General features: G+C 44.2%; 1 protein-coding gene across 3 annotated transcripts in view; it reads left to right on the forward strand.

Annotated features, from left to right (window-relative positions):
- The window catches only part of LOC122793954 (pantothenate kinase 3-like), a 1,051,947-nt gene that overhangs the window by 296,640 nt on the left and 733,493 nt on the right, over positions 1-21,814 (forward strand). For all 3 annotated transcript variants that reach the window (XM_044062003.1, XM_044062002.1, XM_044062001.1), the window contains exon 3: positions 871-1,223. In XM_044062003.1, coding sequence (XP_043917938.1) covers positions 871-1,223 — 353 coding nt within the window. The remainder of the gene's footprint in view (positions 1-870; positions 1,224-21,814) is intronic.

Below are 21,814 nucleotides of genomic sequence, written 5' to 3' on the forward strand. Positions count from 1 at the left end.
GCTAATCTGAAAGTTTAGAATGGAATTCTTCGTATTAATTGCTACTTCTTTGGTGGGGAATTCCTTGAGTTTGGGCCCAAGGACGGAGAGGAAGTAGTCACTAGAGTGCAGTTTATTTACAGGACATCTAAGAGAGGTCTCACATTTAGACTCTGATGTAAGTTTGTGGCATATTTGGGTTGCCTTAATCATGTAACTAAGGAAGAAATTCTGGGGTTTAGAATGAAGGAACAGTGAAAAATTCTGCATGATCTTTCACTGGGAACTATTATGCATGCATTGATATGATGATGTTTGGAACTCAAGTCTTTTGCCTGTGCTGTGTGCTCCCCTCACTTAGTGCAGAAGTACTCTATGTGGTGCTTTGAGTCCTTACCAACAAATGTTTATACTGGGCAAGATGGGAAGCTTGTTTTTTTCTTAACAGCTCCAGGTCTCCTGTAAATGGAGTAAAAAAGAAGGGCGTTATGTCAGTTTATCGACTGCAGTTCTAGCAAATGACAATCAACTGAATAAAAGCTGCCAAATTGTCATTTGGCAACAGTGGATTTTTCTCTTTTCTGTACTTTTGTGTGACTTTGTAGTAGATTTCTGCAAGTGTGGGTGTATGGAGGATTGGGGACGGGGGTTGCCCTCCTGCAAAAAGTGCATCTGTGAGGTTAATTGAAAGTTGATCTATTTTGACAGTTTTTTGTTTCAGATGACTAAACATTCATTTAAACAATTGTTGACAGAGGAGCATTATTCTGTAAAAGTATTTCAGAGGACTTTTATTACATTTTTTCATTTTAACAAGTTAGCTTGCCTTGATTTGTAACACTATTGCAATAATTTCATAAGACATGCTTATAACCATTTCTTCTTTGACAGCCTTTCCGTGGTTTGGAATGGATATTGGAGGGACCCTGGTTAAGCTGGTGTACTTTGAACCAAAGGATATCACTGTTGAAGAAGAGCAAGAAGAGGTGGAAAACCTGAAGAACATCAGGAAGTATCTTACACTAAATGTTGCCTATGGGTCATCAGGCATACGAGATGTGCACTTGGAACTGAAGGACCTCACTCTGTGTGGACGCAAAGGCAATCTGCACTTTATACGTTTTCCTACTCAGGACATGCCTGCTTTCATTCAGATGGGTGGAGATAAACACTTTGCCACTCTTCACACTACATTGTGTGCAACGGGAGGAGGAGCTCACAAATTTGAGCCAGATTTCCAAACAGTATGTATTTTGACATTTTATTTTATGTACAGATCATGATGGATTAAGTTACCAGTGAGTGATCTTTGTGTGTGTGAGATGCAAGTCCATTCGGGATTATGTAAAATATATTTAAAATGAATAATTCTTATGGTGTTGATGCAGGGCTTTCACACAGGTTTATTGCCAGTAGTTCTAAATGTAATTACCCAGAACAATCTTTTTGTTCAAATCTTTGCTCTTCCTGGAGGGGAAATTTGATTACCTACTAGTACACCAATATTTCTCATTGTTGTTTTGATAGTACCAGAATTCACTGAGTCTTGTTTTAATTCCACTGCAGAATGATGAGCGAACATCCCATTTTGTTTATGCCTGCCCTTGCTAATGCTAAACTGCATTATTCTGACCCCAAATGTCTGATGTTGGACTTAAACCTACTATCACCCTCCTTTCCTGACACACCTAAACAAGGAAAGTATTTTGCTTGGCTGGACAGTGGACAGCAGGGTGAGATGACCCTAGTGTAGAGCTGTCTTAACATTATGTTACTGCTCTTTGACACTTGCTTGGCTTCTTGGTGGCTGCTTGGCCTTATTTCTAGGGTAGTGGGACATGTGTTCATTTTGAGTGGACTGTTCTCTGGCCTTTGCAGGCCATTTGTAGATTAGCTTACTTAAGTAAGCTTAGAAAAAGTGCAGAAATAGACAGATGTGGCTGTGTACCTAGATCCCTCACCTTTGAGTCTTCTCTCAATGGTGTGTTGTTAATGTTGCAGTTAGCAGGGTTATTTGATTTCTCAAAAGGTACAGTAATGCATTTCTTCACATTTAGTTTCAAAATGTAGTTCTGACACCAGTCATTTCTGTGATTTTGACCCTTCTGAAGGATATCTACATTGCTGGGTGTTCACTGGTTGCCGCAGCTTGCCTTGCAGTTGCCTGCAGACTTTGTCACCCAGATGAGGCCTTCCACATTGGCCTTGGAGTCCGAGAAGTATATTCTGAACAGGAGTTGTCCCAGCACCAAGCCCTGTGGCACGCCACTGGTGATTGGTCTCTTGCTAGAACTGGGTTCACCCACTTTAACCACATGTGCCCTTTCAGTGAGCCAATTGGCTATCCATCTAGTGATGTAGGGATTTATGCCCAGTTTTGTGAGTTTACTTAAAATACCGGAGTGGGGAATTTTGCCATATACCTTGGCCAGGTTGAAGTAGGAGGTATGCAGTGTACATTGGTGGAGGAGTGGTAGAGGGTATTTCTTGAGGAAGAACTGGGGGTGGCGGGGAAGTGAAATTTGAGATGAATTTATCAGCCAGATTTCCTATATCTTCTGGATGAGTATAGGAGATGCCATCTATAACTAATTCTACACATTGTTGCATGTTGCCCTTAAGATTGCAGACATAAGTGAAAAATATCGTATGGCTGTCCTTAGCTTTAGAGTTATTTTATCTCAGTCTGCTTTCAGAGACTGCTATTTTTATCTCGGTCTGCTTTCAGAGACTGCTAGTTCCCTGATTTGCTTGTTTATACTAATGAGGAACTTACTGCTCTGTTGTCCATATTCTTCCTTAATTCTTGACAGGATTTCTCCTTTTTGTTGTACAACCTATTAAGACCAGAGGTCCATCAGGGAGGCTTGTTTTGTATGGTTTGATCTGGGCTTATTTCGGTTTGATGCTGCCATTTCTCTGCAGTTGTTTGTGGTCGTACAGGGTTTTTGTGTACTCCTCTGCATAGGCTTCTCTGTTTTCTGGATTTGGGGGAGGTTGGAATCTAGCTGTGCCATCACTTAGTAGGAGATAGTTTGCCTTAGTAAATGCTTAAAGTTTTAGCGGTTCGGGGGGGGAGGGCTAGTCTTACCTTCCGGGCAGACTACTTTGTGATCTGATCTTACCTGTGAGGACATTGCATATTGGTGGGTGGGGGGCAGCATTCCCCTATATTTGTGAGTACCAGATCTAGCTTCTGCTTAAGGGAATTGCAGGTGTGTGTTTATGGATTATGTTCTGTTCTTGTCCTTTCACTGTATCTGCCAGCTAAACCCAAACCTGTATTAGGAAACTGTATTGGATTGGCTTGTTATCCACTGTTAAGTTTTTCAGCAGTGGGTATGTCAAGATCAATTTATGAAAGATTAAAAAAACAGCTAGCTTTATATGAATGCATATATTTTCTGAAATGTGGACATTGTAGTGCTTCCCATCTCTCAGTGACAGAGGATCCAATCCTTACAGTATCATTGTCTGTACAGTGCTGTACTAGACAGTGGCAGCTACCCAGTCCACCAACATCAGCAGTGTAAGTGATAAAAAGTGCCCACTTACCCTGAAGCAGAGAGATTAATTAAATGAAACACTTCATCTCTTGCATGTCCAGCCAACACTCACATTTCTGGCAAGTAATGCCATTGTGTGATGGAACTTTGTTTTCAGTGGGTGTGTGCTAGACTTAGCTTGTACAAGTCACTTGAGTATACATGTGCTAAAATTTTTCATTAAGTAGTACTTTAACCAATATTTATTACAGACTTTTGTTACTGACTTTTGCTTCAGTTTATCTGGCAGTTGGCACAGAGGTTAAGTTTTAAAGCTGTATTTCCTGTGGTACAGGGTTTGATCCCCTCAGGCATTATTTACCTCCTGTGCAATCTTGAACAAGTCACTCAGTCACACATTGCTCCTGGGTCATCTCGGAAAAGGTACTGTGTCCAGTGGGCCTATCTGATTAACAGACAGGATTATTATTAGTTCGTATTTTCAGTTACAGTATGTAACATATGATGTTAAGTTGTCAATCTCACCTTCATTCTTGCTGGATGGGTTCGGAGCCGAACCTCGGCTCCGACTCGGCCACTTACTAAAGCTCGAGAGCTAATTTTACCGGCTCGAGGCAACCCTATATCCCATGATGCTAGGCGATAACTACCCAGATCTCGTTTGCCTCTTTCGCTTGCGAGGTGCGTTTTTACCGGCTCTTGGTAAGTTTTGGAGTTTATATATATATATATATATATATATATGGTACCTTTCTACTTAGTTTCCCACTCCTTTCTCTTTTAGACTAACTTAATGGTTAATTTAAAACCTTTTCCCCGTTAGTAACCTTTCTTTCCCTTTATCCCAAATTATACATCCCTCCCTTTAGGTTAGGCCTTAGGACTTCCCCTTTCCTAATTCCTGACAGGGATTCTGTACTGTGTTTGTACCCCTGTATCCCTGTTTTTCTTAATTTGTGTGGATTTGGGCGTGTGTGTTTGTGTGTTTTTTACATTTGTGCCCTTTTACTTCGACAGCACTATGTCGAAGGACACAAAGGTCACAGGTTTCAAGAAGTGTGACTTGTGCTGTCAGAAAATGTCTCTGACAGACAGTCACACTTCTTGTGTTTACTACCTGGGACCTCTGCACCTGCAGGACTCTTGTTCTATGTGCCATGCATTCAGCCCAAGAGTCCTGCAGGAGCGCAGGAACAAATTAATCTTAAGGGGCTTATTAAAGCCCGAGGGCTCCCCGTCTAAGTCTGTGCCTGGGAAGCCCTCGAAGCCAGCCAAACCGTCAGCTCCGAGTCCTAAGCCTTCGGCTGCTGGCTCACCATCTGTGGCAAGATCGGCTCCGGCTGGAGCCGATACTTCTGTGTCGCAGCTTCCAGCATCGGCTCCACTCTGCGCCGATACCGCTGAGCCTCTACTCTCACGGTCGGTTCCGGCTGGAGCTGACGTATCTTCGGCTCCTTCGGCTCCATCCATCTCCAGGAAAAGGTCCAGATCCCTATCTTTGGAATCGATCCATTTGGCTCCGGGGTCACCCTTGCTCTCGGAGCGGAGCCATTCTTCTCGGTCGTCCAGGCTTTCCGACCATGACCTTGAGAGAGTGGCCAGTAGACTGTTAAAGTCTCAGGCACTGGCCCAAATGCTTCATAGCCCGTCTCATCAGACAGTGGCTATTTCAACTCCACCTACTATTCCTCCTTCAACTCTCCCTCAGAGTTCGGAGCCGGAGCTCCTCGGAGCCGTGACTGTTGTGGCGTCGGAGCCGATACCTCCCCCCTCGGCTCCGTCGTCCTCTGCTCCGATCTCCTCCTTGATGCCTTCGTTGGAGGGATCTGGGCGCCTGGTCTCTCTCGCGGCTCCGAGGGGGCGAGTGGCATCAGACCCTTGTCTGACCCTGTTCTCCCTCTCGGAGCATCGGCGCTGATGAGCTCGGCCCCGACATCGGCTTCGGAGCCGTCCCTGTCGGTGCGGCCTGGGGTTCCTACTTCTTCACAGCGGGAGCCCTCTGGCCTGTCTGATAGGGGAGCCTTCGAAGTGATGAGGAGCGTACTAGCCCCAGGGCATGGTCAACAGTCAGCTCCATCAGCTCCTCCCACTACAGTGCCTGCTGACGTCTCTTCCCACTCTCTTGCTCCCGGACCCAGAGATCCAACGCCTCAGGTTTCCCCACTGGGAATATCTTCCTCTTCCGAGGCTTCTCCTGACCCGTCAGGTGAACCTCCGCACAAGAGGACATGTAAGAGAAAGCATGTGGACTCCCCTGAGTCCATTACGTCCGATACCGACTTGGATGAGTCGGAAGGATCCCAAAAGTCCCCCTCTGAGGATGTCTCTTTCTCAGACATCCTTGAAATCCTCAAACAGAGGGGGAAATAATCCTTCTGAGGACGAGTCGGTTTACCTGGAGGCGTTTGGTTCTCGACCCTCCACCTCCTGGGTGTCTCCACCTTTTGACCCCCTTATGGAAGTGGTGGCACGGAAGCCGTGGACAGCCCCGGATTCGGTGGAACCCACCCCACAGAGGCCTTCTAAATTTATTACGGCTCCAGCTGATAGGCAATTTTTAACAAAAGTTGTCTCGGTTGATGCCATGGTGATGGCTGCAGCCACCAAGAAGGAACTAGCCGATCCTTCAGTACCTATCCATCCTCCTAACAAGGATTCTAGGACCATGGATGGGTACGGTAAGCGGATGTTTTCTTCAGCGACCTTTGCCATGCGGTCGCTGAATTACTTGTCACTTCACCCGCCTTCGGAGAGATGTTCTCAAAGAGTTGGGTGAAGTTTTACAGGATCCGTCATCTGCTGGGTCCCAAGATAAAATCAACTCACAGCTAAGAACCCTAAACTCCATTGTTAACTCCTCCATGCGGCTCATTTCCTATGCAGCTGATGGAGCGAGTAGGGCCGCAGGCACAGGTGTGGCCTTAAGGCGTCACGCCTGGATGCGGCTTTGTAATTTTGCAGACCCCTTCAAGGCGTCCTTCACTAACTCCCCTTTTGATGGTTCGACGTTGTACGGGCCTCAAGTGAAAGACACCTTGACCAGATGCGGGCAAGCTGGCAAGACTCTTTCTGCCGTAGGAGTCCGTTTCTCCACCCCTTCCAGACCATATCCTAAGGGTCAGAAGGGTGGAAAGATGTGGTTCCGCAAATCACAAGGAGTCACGCCTGATGCAAGAGGTCAGTTTACCCCCAGAGGCAGAGGGGGTAACAACAACAGATGCCTCCCAAGAGGCAGAGGGGGTCCGCAGAATCAGGGTAGCAGAGAGTCTCTTTCTGACAAACCCTTCCAACATCCCTGAGGTGTTGCCCGACTGTCCACCTTCGGAGGCAGTCGGGGGAAGATTGTCGCTGTACCCAAAAGCCTGGCTCTCCCTCACTTTAGACAAATGGGTACAGTCGGTTATATCCGAGGGTTACAAAATTCCCTTTATCCAAACCCCAACTCAACAAAAGGGAACCCTTCCAGACGTTCCACCCAGTCTAAGGGAACAAGCAGTGCTAGAAATATCAAAACTACTAGCAAAAAGAGCCATCCAGCCAGTCCCAGCAGACCAACTAGGATCCGGAGTCTACTCAAAGTTCTTTTTGGTACCAAAAAAAACAGGGGACTGGAGACCAATATTAGATCTCAGCAAACTAAACAAGTTTGTAAAAAGGACAAGATTCCGGATGGTCACGCTACAGTCCATTCTACCCTTTCTGGGCAAGGACAATTGGATATGCTCCGTGGACCTTCAGGACACATACTATCACATCAAAATTCACAGGCGCTCCAGAAGGTTTCTCCACTTTCGGCTGGGGGCCAGTCACTACCAGTTCAGAGCCCTGCCCTTTGGTCTCACTACAGCCCCCAGAGTGTTCACCAAATTTATGGCAGCAGTTACGGCTCACCTGAGGCGTCAAGGATTCCAGGTGTTTCCATATCTAGACGACTGGCTCCTCACCGCCACCACCAGGCATCAACTTCTTCAGGCCAGAGATTACACCATTCACATTTGCAGAGGGCTAGGAATCTCTATAAATTTCGAAAAGTCTGCCTTGTCACCTTGTCAATCTATTACCTTTATAGGCGCCAACTTGGACACCGTGCAGCTCTCAGCAAAGTTAACAGATCAAAGGATCTTAGATATTCAAAACCATGTCCATGTTCTGCTTCAGAGCGACAGAATTCAGGCCAAGTATGTCCTGAAAGTATTGGGGCTCATGGCGGCCGCCATCACACTTCTTCCTCTTGCCCGCCTTTACATACGTCTTCTACAGTGGATGCTTTTCGCCCAATGGTCTTTCCAACAACTCCCTATGCACCACAAGATCATGATAACTCCAATTTGCAAAAATCATCTGTCTTGGTGGATGTTGTCCCCTCAAGTCCATCAAGGCAGACCCTTTATTCCTCCCTCCCCGGTTGCCACAGTCACATCGGACGCCTCCCTGATCGGGTGGGGGGGGGGGGCATTTTCAGGGCAGGACAGTCCATGGCACATGGCAGCCTTTCGAATGCCACCTGCAAATAAATGTCCTGGAGATGAGAGCAGTGCTTTTGACGTTGCAAGCCCTCCAAGACTCTCTTCCCCTGGGGACTATTGCAATCCGAACGGACAATATGTCCGTAGTGTGGTGTATCAACAAGCAGGGCGGAACCAAGTCCTATCCCCTCTGTCGAGAAGCACTCAGACTTTGGCAATGGGCGATCTCTTCTCAGCGGTTTCTGATAGCAACGCATATCCCCGGGAAGTCCAACATCATAGCGGACAGGTTGAGCAGAGCTATTCTCATGCCACACGAGTGGTCTCTCAAACAATCTGTGATGGAAGAGATTTTTCAGAAGTGGGGCCTTCCTTGCTGTGATCTTTTTGCTACACCTTAAAACAGCAAATGCCCCGACTTCTTCACCCTCTTCCCCCTTCCAGGCCATCCCCCCAGAGATGCTCTAGTCCACTATTGGCCTTGGGGACTTCTTTACGCCTTTCCACCCCTTCCGTTAATATCACAGGTAATTCAGAAAGCAACCGTCTTGAGAGCCAAGATGATTCTCATTGCCCCTTATTGCCCTCGACAGATATGGTTTCCGTTCCTGCATCGTTATCTCTTGGTGCAGCCTTGGCATCTGGATCCAGTGCCAGATCTTTTGGCCCATCAGTCGGGGCAGCTGCACCAATCCCTCCATTCTCTCAACCTCACTGCTTGGTTGCTCCACTTCCGTCCCTAGCCAGGCTTCCTATGATTTCAAATCCCGTCCGGGATATCATAGTAGTTTCCTTAAATCTTCCACCAGAAGGATCTACACTAGTAAATGGCAACGTTTTTCCTTCTGGGCAAAGGCTAGAAATACAGATCCGTTCACTGCTCCAATTCACTCGGTCTTGGATTTCCTAGCTGAAATTTTTCATTCAGGATCTTCATCCTCCACAGTAAAAGTTCAGTTGGCAGCCATTTCAAATTTTCACATAGGCCTGTCGGACTGCAGCATCATGTCCCATAAGCTTTGCATAGCATTCCTTAGAGGTGTCTTTTTACTAAGACCCCCGATCAAAGATCCTCCACCACAGTGGGATCTAAACTTAGTTTTAACATCCTTGATTCTACCTCCCTTTGAACCTGTGGCTTCCTGTTCATTGAAATTACTTTCCTGGAAAACACTCTTCCTGGTCGCTGTTACATCTGCTAGGAGAGTATCTGAACTTCATGCCCTCTGCATTCGTCCTCCTTACTTAGTCTTCCACAAAGACAGAGTTTCTCTAAGAACGAACCTCTCTTTCATACCCAGGGTGGCTTTGCAGACAAATTTAAATCAATCAATCGACCTCCCAGTTTTCTTCCCTAATTATTCAAACAGGGCGGAGCAAAAACTGCATTGTCTGGACGTTCATCGTCAGCTCCGATATTATTTGGACAGAACTAAACAAATCAGGAAATCTGATCAACTCTTTTTATCTTGTGCAGAAAGTAGGAAAGGCCTTCCAGTATCCAAGGTAACCCTGTCTAGGTGGCTCTCTTCTCTGATCACGTATATTTACCAACTCAGAGGTAAAGAATTGCCTTATAGGCCAAGAGCCCATTCAACCAGGGCGCTAGCCGCATCAACAGCCTTTCAAGCTAGACTACCAATAGACACTATTTGTGCAGCAGCCACATGGGCTTCGCCTCATACCTTTGTTTCGCATTACAAATTGGACATGGCCTCCAGAAACAGGGCAAATTTTGGTTCCACCATTCTCAAGAGTCTGTTCCAATGAGCCACCCAGGATGAAGGTGCTAGGGACGCGGTCCCATCCAGCAATAATGAAGGCGAGATTGACAACTTAACATTGAGAAGTTATGTACCTACCATAACGTTCCATGTTAGTTGTCTTCTCTCGCCTTCTTTCTTGCGTCCCGCCCACCATCCCCCTAGCCTGGACAGACCGAGATTTCCCCTTCTTTGAAGGGTCCTGCTCTTGCACTTTCAGCCAAATAGCTTGTCCTAGGGTAACTGCAGCTTAGATAGCGATCCTTTCGGGGTTATCCTTTTTCCTCCTCCTCTCCAGTTGGAGGACTATATTGCCTAATGTTGTTTCAGCTACCAAATGAGATCTGGGTAGTTATCGCCTAGCATCATGGGATATAGGGCTGCCTCGAGCCGGTAAAATTAGCTTTCGAGCTTTAGTAAGTGGCCGAGTCGGAGCCGAGGTTCGGCTCCGAACCCATCCAGCAGGAAAGAAGGCGAGAGAGGACAACTAACATGGAACGTTATGGTAGGTACATAACTTTTCATTTTACATCAGAGTTGCTATTAATATTTTATTTGATAAGTCATACAATGGAGTTATTAAAAAAGTTTATTTTTTAGGTAATGCCAGTGTATGATCAGATTTTTGTTAGCTGTTAGTGTTTTTGATTAGAGCCTCCTAGGATGGCTGCGTACATTCCATAAGTTAGCCGATGTATGTGAATTCACTTGCACAGTTTGTTGCTTTATAATGTGCAGTATCCGATACACTGGTTTTCACTACTGTTCTTGTTTTTTCTATTTTACAGTATCTTGAACAGGTTTATTTTCATCTGAGGTAATAAAAGGTGAATTGTTAAATAGTTTTTGTGTTTTGAAAGGGAATAATTTTAAAGAAAAAGCTGCTTGTGTTCAACCAGCTAGCATGGAAAAAACGTCTAGTAATTTTCTTGTTTTTGTAGTTTGCATTGTTCTGTATTTCAACATTGCTGCTAGAATTTATGTTTGTAAAAGTAATGCAGGATTCATCAGTGGTTACACTGCTGGCTGTATCTGGTCAGGTTCATAGAAGGTTACTAGGCTAATGGCCCTAGGGCCTTTATAAGCATAGCCATTTAAAAAAATCTGTGTACCCTAATTGACCATAGTTAGATGGTCATTGTTAGCACAGCAATTCTGTGATGAGCACCAACTATCTTTGTCCACAAGGGGCATAGGTCACACCCCAGGGATGAGTTTACAGTCACTGATCCAGTTGTCAAGGTTGCGTTTAAATAGGGTCATTGAGGAGCTCTGATTCATGTGAAGTAGGAGCTTATTCCAGAGGAGTGGCAATCTCTGGGAAATGTATCTGTCTCTTCATATTTCGTTAATGAGCACAGGCTAGGTTGAGATCCCTTAAGCAAGTGACTCTTGTCCCATTTCATTTGTGGATATGCAGCATTTCCATTGGGGCAGAGTCAGAGACTGGTCTATAAGCCAGGCACAGGTTGCCTCTCAGCAGCCTGTATGATGCAGAGTACAGTGACAGGGCTTGCAGTCTTCTCATGTAAGTCACATTTTAGAGGCGCTAGATTCTCTTGGTTAGAAACCTCTGTGCTCTCTCCAGTTGCTTCAGATGTCTGGTGAGAAACATACAGAAGGGAGCATTGTACTCAATTAGTGGTCTGATAAGGGCCGAGTACAGAGGAGTTATATCCTCATTACTCTTGGATGCGATGCACTTATGAGATGCACAGTGTAGAAGGCCTTCCTTACCATTATGGACACACAGCAATCAAGGTTTAGATTGCTATCAACCTGTTTTCCCAAGTCTCGCACCACTGGGTTTGAGCTTAGAGGGGTGCTATCTATACCATAATTAGCAGGGACTACTACTTTGATTTTTTTTCCATAAAGTTTTCTATTTTGAATATGAAGTATGTTTCATTGTACAGACATATGTAAAATCTCTAAATATGTTTCTTGAAAATTAAAAGGAAGACAGTTATATAGAAGCTCCAGATTTCCTGCATAATAGCTGGAACTTCCCACTAATGTGTCTGGTATATTGGCAGTATGACACTTAAATATTTATGAGGCAGAGTGTACACAAAGACATGAACAAGTGACCTTTTGTCAAAGCTAACCAGTATAGTGGATAAGCTACTGAAGGTACACAATCATCTTGCTTAACCTGGGAGTGGAAACATGCATACAAACCGTGACTACGATCTCTCCTAGTTTCCCACCTTCTAGGCCTCCCCATACCATTTGTGCAGATTATTTCTTTATTTTTTTTTCTCCATACTTGGTCTTCAGCTTTTTCTTACATCCTTCAGCACACCTTAACTGGCCAAGACTGCAGTAGGACATAACTGAATTATGCATGGGGGGGTTGGTTGTCATTAGTCCCCAAGAAACCATAGGGCCCTAGATGCTGTGAGATGCATTTTGAAATTGTTTTCCAACCTTTTGATCCACTGATGGCCTGTATAAAATCATATGTAAGGAGAAAGAACTTCTTTTTTGTTTTTCAAGAAAGAAATAACATTTTGTCCAGTTCTTAATATTCAAGGCTGACAAAGCAACACCTCACAACTGTCTGGGAAGCAGTGCTTATGAAGTTACATAAGTCATATCTGGGAATGGTGACTGCCTGTCTCCGTACTCCCCTCCCCCAGAAAAAAGATGGACACCTATTGTGTTAGGTTAGAATGAAATTGAAAGAGCAGATTTCTTCAGTTAGGCTGTTACTGTCATACGTTTCTGCAGCATCTCCTTATCCTTTCCCCCAAAATGCAGCTACCGTCTGTGTAGCCCTTTGATTTTTACACAGGCATGACAAAGAAAGAAAGAACAAATGGCCACAGTAATATATTTCTTCTTGTTGATGTCAGACATGTATATACAGCAAGCCTCCTTAACCCTGCACCCAAAAGACAGCCAGCTGTATACATGTCTGATGTTTGATTATGGGAAAAGGGAGAAAAGTGTGCACTTGCATTAGCCTATCCTTCCACTCCCACTATTTGGGAATATCTGCCTAGTGGTGGATCTAGCTCAGCAGCTTCTGCTCACTGCAGAGCTTAAGCTCCTCCCTTCTGTCACAATGCATCTGAGTGCCCTCTCAGCCCTCAGATCTCATTTGTCACATTTCAGATTCAGACTGTGTCTCCAGAACCATTTTATAATTACTTAGTGACTTTCCTATCGGCTTTTTCCTGCCTAAAATCAGAGTAGCCTTTTTGGTAGTGCAAAAGAAAAAACAAAGTTTATGTATTCCCATCCCTTTCTTATTTATTAGGTGGAAATTTAATCTTCTTTATTGATTTCCTTTTTTTTGTCATCCCTCTATTTTTAAATATTAGTCTGTTCTACATTGTTGTTCCTTGACTGTTGTATGACATTTTGTGCACGTATAGATAAGACTTCCGGATTCTAAAAAAAAGTACCAGCTGTGTGCACAGAATTATGCTTAAAGATACCCGCAACTTGTGCATGGTATACCTGGGGCCAGAACACCTACAGGCCTCTTGTGGAATATGCACAGCCTTTAGGCCTTGTTCATTAATGGAATGAAAAAAAGTTGATTTTTATAAGGTCTCTTGTGTTCTGATTCTGTAGGAAAACAAAGGTGATAGAAGGAGAGTAAAGAGAAACCAAAAGAGAGAGAGAGAGAGAAAAGAGAGAGTAAAAAAAAGAGAGAGAAAAGAAGATGGGTGTACTCCTCTTCAGGGCCTCCTCCCTTGCAAGAAACTCTTCTCAATCATTTTGGATCCAGCCATTTCTCCAAGCCTGTTATTGTCCCTGACTGGTTACCTGACAGGGAGACTTCCGGCATCCCCCCCGCCTCTTTCTGCTCTACAGCATCTGGGAGGAGTGTCTCAAACTTTGACTGGGCTCAGATGATGAGGGCCTTTGTCAAGGCCCTTGTAAACATGGGTGTCATCCTGCCCCTTCTGTTTCCATGGTGGATCAGTTTGGCCCAAGGACTCCTACTACTGACTCCCCTTCCCTGGTGCATTTTTGGTGCCAGTGGTATTTGAGGTGGCAGCTATCCTGATACATCCTCATGTAGCACTAACTGGGTCTAAGCCATTGATTGCGAATTGCATCTGCTGCAACCAGCAACAGTTCTGTTTGTGCAGGGTGAGTCTCTGCACCATACCCTTGTATCCAAGTCCTCTGTTTTGTCTTTGGCACCATGTTTGGTCTATTTTCTGTGTAAGGTCACTTGGTGTTTGAGGTTTCAACTCCAGTCTGAATGTTGGAGGTGGTGCTGACCAGGACCTTCTTTGGGCCAGGTGGCTTGGTGTTCATCTTCAGATTCTTCAAGGGAACAATCTCCCACCCCTCAACCCAGGCAGGAGATGCACCTTTAATTTTAGTTCCACCTGTCAGCACCAGTCTTTCTGACTCCTTAAGTCTTCATTATCAATTCACAGGAAGGAGCAGTGCTGAGTGTCTTGACCCACCCCCTTTCAGCAAGGAGTCCAGGACTTTTCGGGACCTTTGAAAGACTCTCCAACCCCAACCCCCCCCCCCGCCCCCTACACACACACCATAACTTCTCCAAAAAAGTGCTTGCAAAAGGGGGCATGTAGATATGTAGATTCCCTTATGGAATCTCTCACTCCCAAAACTAACCTTGATGAAGGGAAAGTTATCACACAGTCCCCTCCTGAAAATCCCAGTTTTGATGAAAACTTAGAATTGATGTGCCATATTGGTACTTGGCCTGCTCACCCCCCCCCCCAAAGCCATTGTTGCAGAATTTATGCCCCACAAATCCACATAAGATCTTGTGCTGCCTGCCCAAGAACAGATCCCATTTGAGCAAATGCCCTCTTATGGACTGCATTATTGTGGCAACTGCCATTAAGAGTTAACTATTCTGAATAAAGTTTTGTGGTCCCTCCTCTAAACAAGGAGTCCAGTAGGTGTTGACCATGTAGGGAAGAGTGCATTTGCTTTGGGAATCTTAGCACTCCTGGGGCCGAATTATCTTAACCATATGAGTAGGTTCCAAAGAGACTTAGCCAAGCAGACACCGCCCTCTTTGTGAAGAACTCCCACTCCACATGTCCGAAAACAGAGTTTCAGGTGGCTGTGATATTGCCTTTTTCCAGGTTTCTCTACGAGACTGCTACAGCACTGCTGATTGAGCAGTTAAGGCAGAGGGCACAAGCATTGTCATGCTTTGCCATGTCTGGTTGCATTTGTCTGAATCTGCAGACAATCTCAAGGCATCATTTGAAGTTCATCATAAATCACTGCTGCAGTAGCCTTCTGCTGTTTTGATTATATCCAGTATATAACCGCCGGCCAGTCTTAAAAAGCCGTTGCCCCCCCAACATATGCACCCAGGCTGCTGTCAGCTTGAGCTCCTCTCTGGAGAAATTTGCAGCCTGAGTGCCAAAACATTTCAGTACTTAACACCCTCGAGAGTGCTCAAGATCAACAGATGTCCTTCCATATCATAGTTGCAGTATTCTTTACATATGGGATCTTCTGCTGAGGATAGCCCAACATCTGGCCAGTATCCTAAAGCCTTTATAGTGCCATACATCACATGTATGCTCCTACATAAGGAGTAGAGCGTAAAGGTGATGTATGGACACAAACACTCAGAACTTCTTTGCTGCCAGAATGAATGCCATTGTTGAACATTGGTCTGAATGCCTTTCTGCTGTGCTGTTTACCAAGCCATCTTCAGAAAAGTGCCTCGTTGAGGTTTCTTCTCTATCTTTTTTTATTATTGTAGTGTACTTGTGTTCATGTCTTCCAAGAAGGGGAAATGTCAGTGTGAGAGGTAGATTTCCCTGTAAAGGCTGTCACGACCAGTGCACTTTCCACCGCAATACACAGTGCTCAGTCTGTCAAGCATTTGTCCCCGAGAACCTTTATAGTTGCTTATCTTCCTTATCCATATACTGTGAGAACCAGCAACTTAAGCTGTTAGCCTAGGTTACTATGGTGCAGTCCTCCCATTCAGGGGGTTAGTCGCCTGCCAAGAAAAAAGCCAAAAAGGCTAGGCCTGATCTGGTTGCTGTCCGGCCTCTCCTGACTTTTTTCTAGAAGCTAGTGAAATCCCTGAAGACCTCTGATTCCTCTGCCATGACCCCATTGGAAGCCGGTATGGATCTGATTTCTTGCATGTTATCTGAGGCTTTTCCAATGTCTGTTATGGATGTTGAAGGGGAACTTTGGCTATGTCTTAGGGACAACAGGGGGATTCCTCAGATTTTGGTTAGGAAAGAGATTCAAACTGTGTTTATTGAATCCCACCAAGGGTCTGAACCATTGAGAGTCTTTTGAGTGGATGTCCTGTTCAAGAAAAAAAAGAAACACATTACCCCTGTTGTTAAAGATCCCCAGTGTGAATGTCAGGATTTTGCTCACGGTTTATGCTGTAATGGCCTTGAAGCCTCCTGAGGGGGTGTCTGTCCCTGCTCCTCCCCGGTCTTCCACCCCTGTTAAAAAGCCTAGAGAATTTGATTCCTTAAATGAAGACTTGGATTCTTGAGGAAGAATCCCTAGCTTACTCCTCTCAGATTGCTTCCCGTCTAGACTGTGGTTCTCAGGAAAAGGATTCCTTGAATGCAGCCTACCCCTTGGAAGAATTCCTTTGGGGATACTATTGCCTGTATGACTGAGTACTTTAAATGGAATTGCTCATAGGTCTCTGACATCCAAAAAAGATATTATGAACTTTTACAGATGAAGTCTCCTAAGCCATTTGCTGTTCCTCCTGTTTTGGCAGCTGTTTTGGACACCTTTTCTGCTGCCTCTGTGGCTCCTGATTCTCAACTCCTGGCTCCTCAGAAACCTGACAGGTTCTACAGGTGCCTGAGGATTGCAGATTTTTAAGTGCCCTTCTGCTGATCCTTTAGTAGTTTCAGTTTCCTCTGACAAGCCTTCTAAACACTTTCCCTCAGATAAGGCTAGCCGAGCTCTGGAGAGCTTGGGTAAAACGTATACACTACGGTCATCTTGTCTTTTAGGGCCATTAATTACCAAACCCACATGACCAGGTATGTTTTGACTTTTCTTCCTCAGGTAGATTCATTGGTCTCTGACCTTCTTAATTTTGATGGGAAGGCTTCAGCTCTTTCCCTCCTTGGCTACACTTCCCAGGTAGCACATCACTCCATAAAATGGATCTGTGATGCTGCTGATGCCTTTTCCAGAGCTGCTGCTTTTATTTCTGTTATAAGGCATTCATTATTCTTGGCTATGTCTACAGGCTTTATCTGATGATATTAAAGCCAAGGGTTTGGATGCCTGTATTGGTAATAAAAACTTTTTTTGTGACAGCTGCTGCTCAGTATAAGGGTAAAGCCTTGCAGGAACTCCGACATACTTTTGTATTTCCTATCCCCAAATTCCAGAGGAATTACCCTTGTTAGTCTGCCTTTATCCGCAGACAGACTCGCCTACCTCATAAGTGTAAGGAGAGATCTAGGTGTATTCCTCCTGCTAAATTCACTCAGAACCCTTCCTTTCAGGTCAAACATGTCTCTGTTTGACATTTGGCTTCCTATTTTCCCTTGCCGAGGTCCTCCTGTCTCCCTGGCTTTCTTTGTCTCTTCCAAACTGTTGTCAGATCACCTCAGACTCCTGGGTGCTGTTTATCATTCTTCAGGTTTAACCCCCCCCCCCCTTCTCGGGCATTCCACAGCCTCCTTAGGAACAGTGTCCTCATTTTCCAGAGGTTTTGCAGTCAGTTTTGGATCAGGACACCATTCAGTCTGTTCACCTTCCCAACTGGGATTGGGATTTTACTCCAGAATGTTTTTGGTTCTTCAAAAGGAGGGTATCTAAAGACCCATTCTGCATTTTTCTCTTTTCAACACCTTTCTCAAGGTCCCTTCTTTTCAAATGCTGCCTCTTCAGACCTTGTTTCCTCCTCCTCTTCTTTCCAAGGCCTTCTTGGTTTCCTTGAACCTTCATGTCCCCTGTCACCGTCTGTTTAGGAAGTTGTTTCTCTATTTCTTCCTCTCATTTCAGTTCTCTGCTTTGCCCTTTAGTCTTTTTACTGTCCCAGGGGAATTCACCAAATTCCTCACTCCTGTTATTGCCTTTTCCAGACTCTGAGGGATACACATTTTTCTTTTATTTGGATGACCTACTCATTCAGGTTTCCTTTCCCAGCAGTCTGATGCAGAATCTCCACTTTACCGCTTGTCTTTTGCAAAGTCTGGGGTTCACCATAAACCTCAAGAAATCTGTACTAACGCCCTCCTAGGATCATATTTTCCTGGTGTGCCAGCTTCAAACTCTTCCCATGTTGGCTTCTCTTCCTGCTCCAAAAGTTTTATTTCTGACAACCTTTTTCCAGTCTCTCCTTCCTCTGGCCTGTTTTACGGCCAGGGAGTTTCTCTGAGTTCTGTGGTTTATGGCCTCGCACATGCTTCCTCTCACCAGGCTCTGACTGTTTAATTTCTGCAAGTCTCTTGAGTTTCTAATACCATGATGGGAATGGACCCCATTCCTAAGTCAGCATATTATTAAAGTTCAGAAAATTGATATTTCAGTCTTTGATATTAGTCAAAAGTGCTCTTTGCAGAACCCACATTGTGCCCAGAATTGTCTCCTTCTGCAGTTCATACGCAGTTGCATGTATTGGTAGCATATCTAAGTATGACTGTAAATTCTTTTTGAGACCCATTGTTCCTACTACTATTGGTACTGTCTGGGTATCCTTTGTTCTACATTGCCCTCATTTCTCCCTGCAAATGCTGGTATTTTATGATTTTGTCTCTCTCTATATGTAAGATATTATCACTGGGTGTAGCAACTTCAGTGACGAAAACGCTACTTTTGTTTTCTTTTCATGGACAGCTGTATTTGGTTTTCTTACATCTATATTTTGAACTGTCATTTTAATTTCTCCAAGTCGTTTGGGTTTCTAATACCATGACGGGAATGGACCCCATTCCTAAGTTGAAGTATGATTAAAGTTCATGAAATTAGTATTGTTTCACTCTTTGATGTAAGCCAAAAGTGCTCTTCGCAGCACCCGCAATGTGCCCAGTAATGACTCCTCCTGCAATTCGTACAGTGTTACATGAATTGGTAATACATCTAAATACGATTGTAAATTCTTTTTTATAAGACCAGTTGTTCCTACTACTATTGGAACTGTCTGGGTATCTTTCTTCCACATGGCTCTCGTTTCTGCCTGCAGATCGAGGTATTTTATGACTTTGTCTCTCTCTGTATGCAAGACACTGTAGTCACTGGGTGTGGTGATTTCAATAATCAATGGTACTTTTGTTTTCTTTTCTTGGACCACTATATCCGGTTTTCTAGCATCTATCTTTTGGACTGTTGGTATAGGGTGATCTCATGTGATGTAAACTTCATCATTTTCTATGATTCTCTGTGGCTCATGTTTCCAGTGCTTTTCAGCTACTTCAGTACCATAATGTTTGCACAATCTCACCACATTATTATGCCTTTCAGTATACAGTCCCTCTGCCACAAGAGAGTCGCAACTAGCAATAAGGTGTGTGACTGTTTCCAATTCGGTTCCACAAAACCTACATATATCTGTTTCTCCCACATGTTCAATAGACTTAGTAAACCAACGTGTACGTAGCCCACTATCTTGGGCTGCCAATATTAACCTTTCATTTCTTGATATAAATTCTCCTCTCCTTAACCATTCCTGCATTTGTTCTTGATCAACATGAGGCTCTTCCAGAAATTTTCTATACCTGTTGGTAATGGGTGATCCCATGTGATATAAACTTCATTTTCTATAATGCTATGTGGCTCATGTTTCCAATAGGTCTCAGCTACTTAATAGTTTGTTTACACGATCCTCAATGTAGAAGTCTTACCACATTATTATGCCTTTCAGTATACAGGCCTTCTGCTATTGGTGTATCGCACCTAGCAACAAGATGTGCAACTGTTTCCATTTCAGTTTTACAGAACCTGTATTTGTCTGTTTCTCTGACATGTTCAATGGACTTAGTGAACTACGCAACATGTTGGTTTACAATCTGGGGCCGCCAATGTTAACTTTTCATCTTTTGGTGTAAATTTTCTCCTCAATCATTCCTGCATCAGATCCTGATTGCCTTTTCCGCATTTCTTGCCTTCTCATCAGATCCTTCACCTTGTATTCTTTATTTTGCTTTGTTTTGTTTTTTGCACATTCTGTCGCTGCCTATTATTTTTATCTAATTATGGTTTGATTTCCATTCCCACTTGACACAGATATGCATCTGCAAACTAGGGAAGTCATTTGTTTATTTATTTGACATTTGTTGACCGGGAAAATCCGACTGGACTAGTGCCCTTTTTCATCAGAGGGCGGGGGAGAGAAGCTCCAACAAAGAAACAAATTCTGTGTTATTCATAAGTTCCACAAAGAAACAAAAACTGCATAATTACAATTTAAGTATAACCTCCAATAGCACTATACAGTTAAGGGAAAGCACTCAGTGACATAATAAAAATGCACATTGAGAATGAAAACTTGTATGCATATGGACCTGAAAGTACAAAATAGGGTTTAATAGCTTACAGTCAGGTATGTGCCATATTATGAGAAGAAGTAGGAGGCAATTATGTTTTGCAAGGCTGGTAGGAAGAGAGACAACATAATGCTGTGGGTACATTAAGAATTTTATTGAATTTTAGTAAGTGTTTAAGGTTATGTGAATAATGAGAGTATTATTGAGAGTAATAATTAAGGAGAGTATGCAGGGGCGGCTCGTGGCATCGGGCTGCCGGACTGCAGCCCCCTCAAAATAAAAAATAGAAAGAAAAATAAAAAAAAAATATTTTTTGAAATTTCGCGGACTTCGCGCATGCGCAGTAGTCCCGACTACCGTCAGTCTATGCGCATGCTCAAGGCAGTCCGGCAGTCCCCATAGGGGGACACAAGGAGACGTCTGTGCACTTTTAAAGTGCACAGACTCGCTAGGATTATGGGTCGCGTCCGGACTGCAAGAGCAGCAGTCAGGACAATCTCGTCGTCGGGAAGGAGCATTGGGATCTCGTCGGGCTTTCCTTGGGATCTCGCGGGTCTTTGGAGTATTGCGCGGGAAGGATGTACGTTAGCTGGATATATTCAGGTAAGTGTATGGTGCTTTTTACCTTTATTTTACAATGTTTATACTGGATTGTGTGCGTATGGTGCTTATGCTTTACTGGAGTGAGTTTGTGTATGGTGCTTATGCTTTACTGGAGTGAGTTTGTGTATGGTGCTTATGCTTTACTGGTGTGTGTGTGTGTGTGTGTGTGTGTGTGTGAGAAAATGCCCCAGGTGCTTATGGTGGTGTGGTAGGGAATACCTCAGGCTTGAACCCTGTACCCTGTATGCAGGTGTTAGACTTGAGTTCCCTACCCACCACCATTTGTAAAAAAAATTGCAGATTTTTGCCTCATATTCGATCTGATCTGTTCCTCATAATATCTGTGGTTTGTAAATGTTGCAATGCTTGATATTTGATGGTGTAGTAGTAGTATTGTTGCTTCACAGCTGCAGGTTCTTGGGTTTGATTCTTGGCTGGGGTTCCTTCTTTGTGGGGTCTGTATCTTCTCCCTGTGTTTGTGTGGGTTTGCTTTTGTGTCCTCCCATGTTACAAAGACATGTCTGCATTATTTCTTCCTGGGCCTCTGCTGAAAATTGTTTATTTGTTCCAAGTCAGACTGTCCTGATTAAAAAATGTTAAATAAAATTGACAGGCATTTGAATTTCAGACTTAAGGGTTTCTGAATGTTTAATTCCTTGCATATTTGATGGTGCAGTGGTAGTATTGTTGCCTCACAGCTATAGGTTTTCTGGTTTGATTCTTGGTTGGGGTGGCTTCTGTGTGGAGTCTGCATCTCCTCCATGTGTTTGTGTGGATTTGCTCTGGTGCCCTGCCATTTTACAAAGACGTGTCTGCGGTTTTAATCCCTGCTGAAAATTGGTTTTGTTCTGTCCGCAGTAAAATTGACAGGCATTTGAATTTCAGACTTCAGGTTTCTGAATGTTTAATTCCTTGCATAATTGATGGTGCAGTGGTAGTATTGTTGCCTCACAGCTATAGGTTTTCTGGTTTGATTCTTGGTTGGGGTGGCTTCTGTGTGGAGTCTGCATCTCCTCCCTGTGTTTGTGTGGATTTGCTCTGGTGCC

This window comes from Protopterus annectens, chromosome 2.part1 (genome assembly GCF_019279795.1).
Source record: "Protopterus annectens isolate FY-2018-M chromosome 2.part1, PAN1.0, whole genome shotgun sequence".
Taxonomy (NCBI): Eukaryota; Metazoa; Chordata; order Ceratodontiformes; family Protopteridae; genus Protopterus; species Protopterus annectens.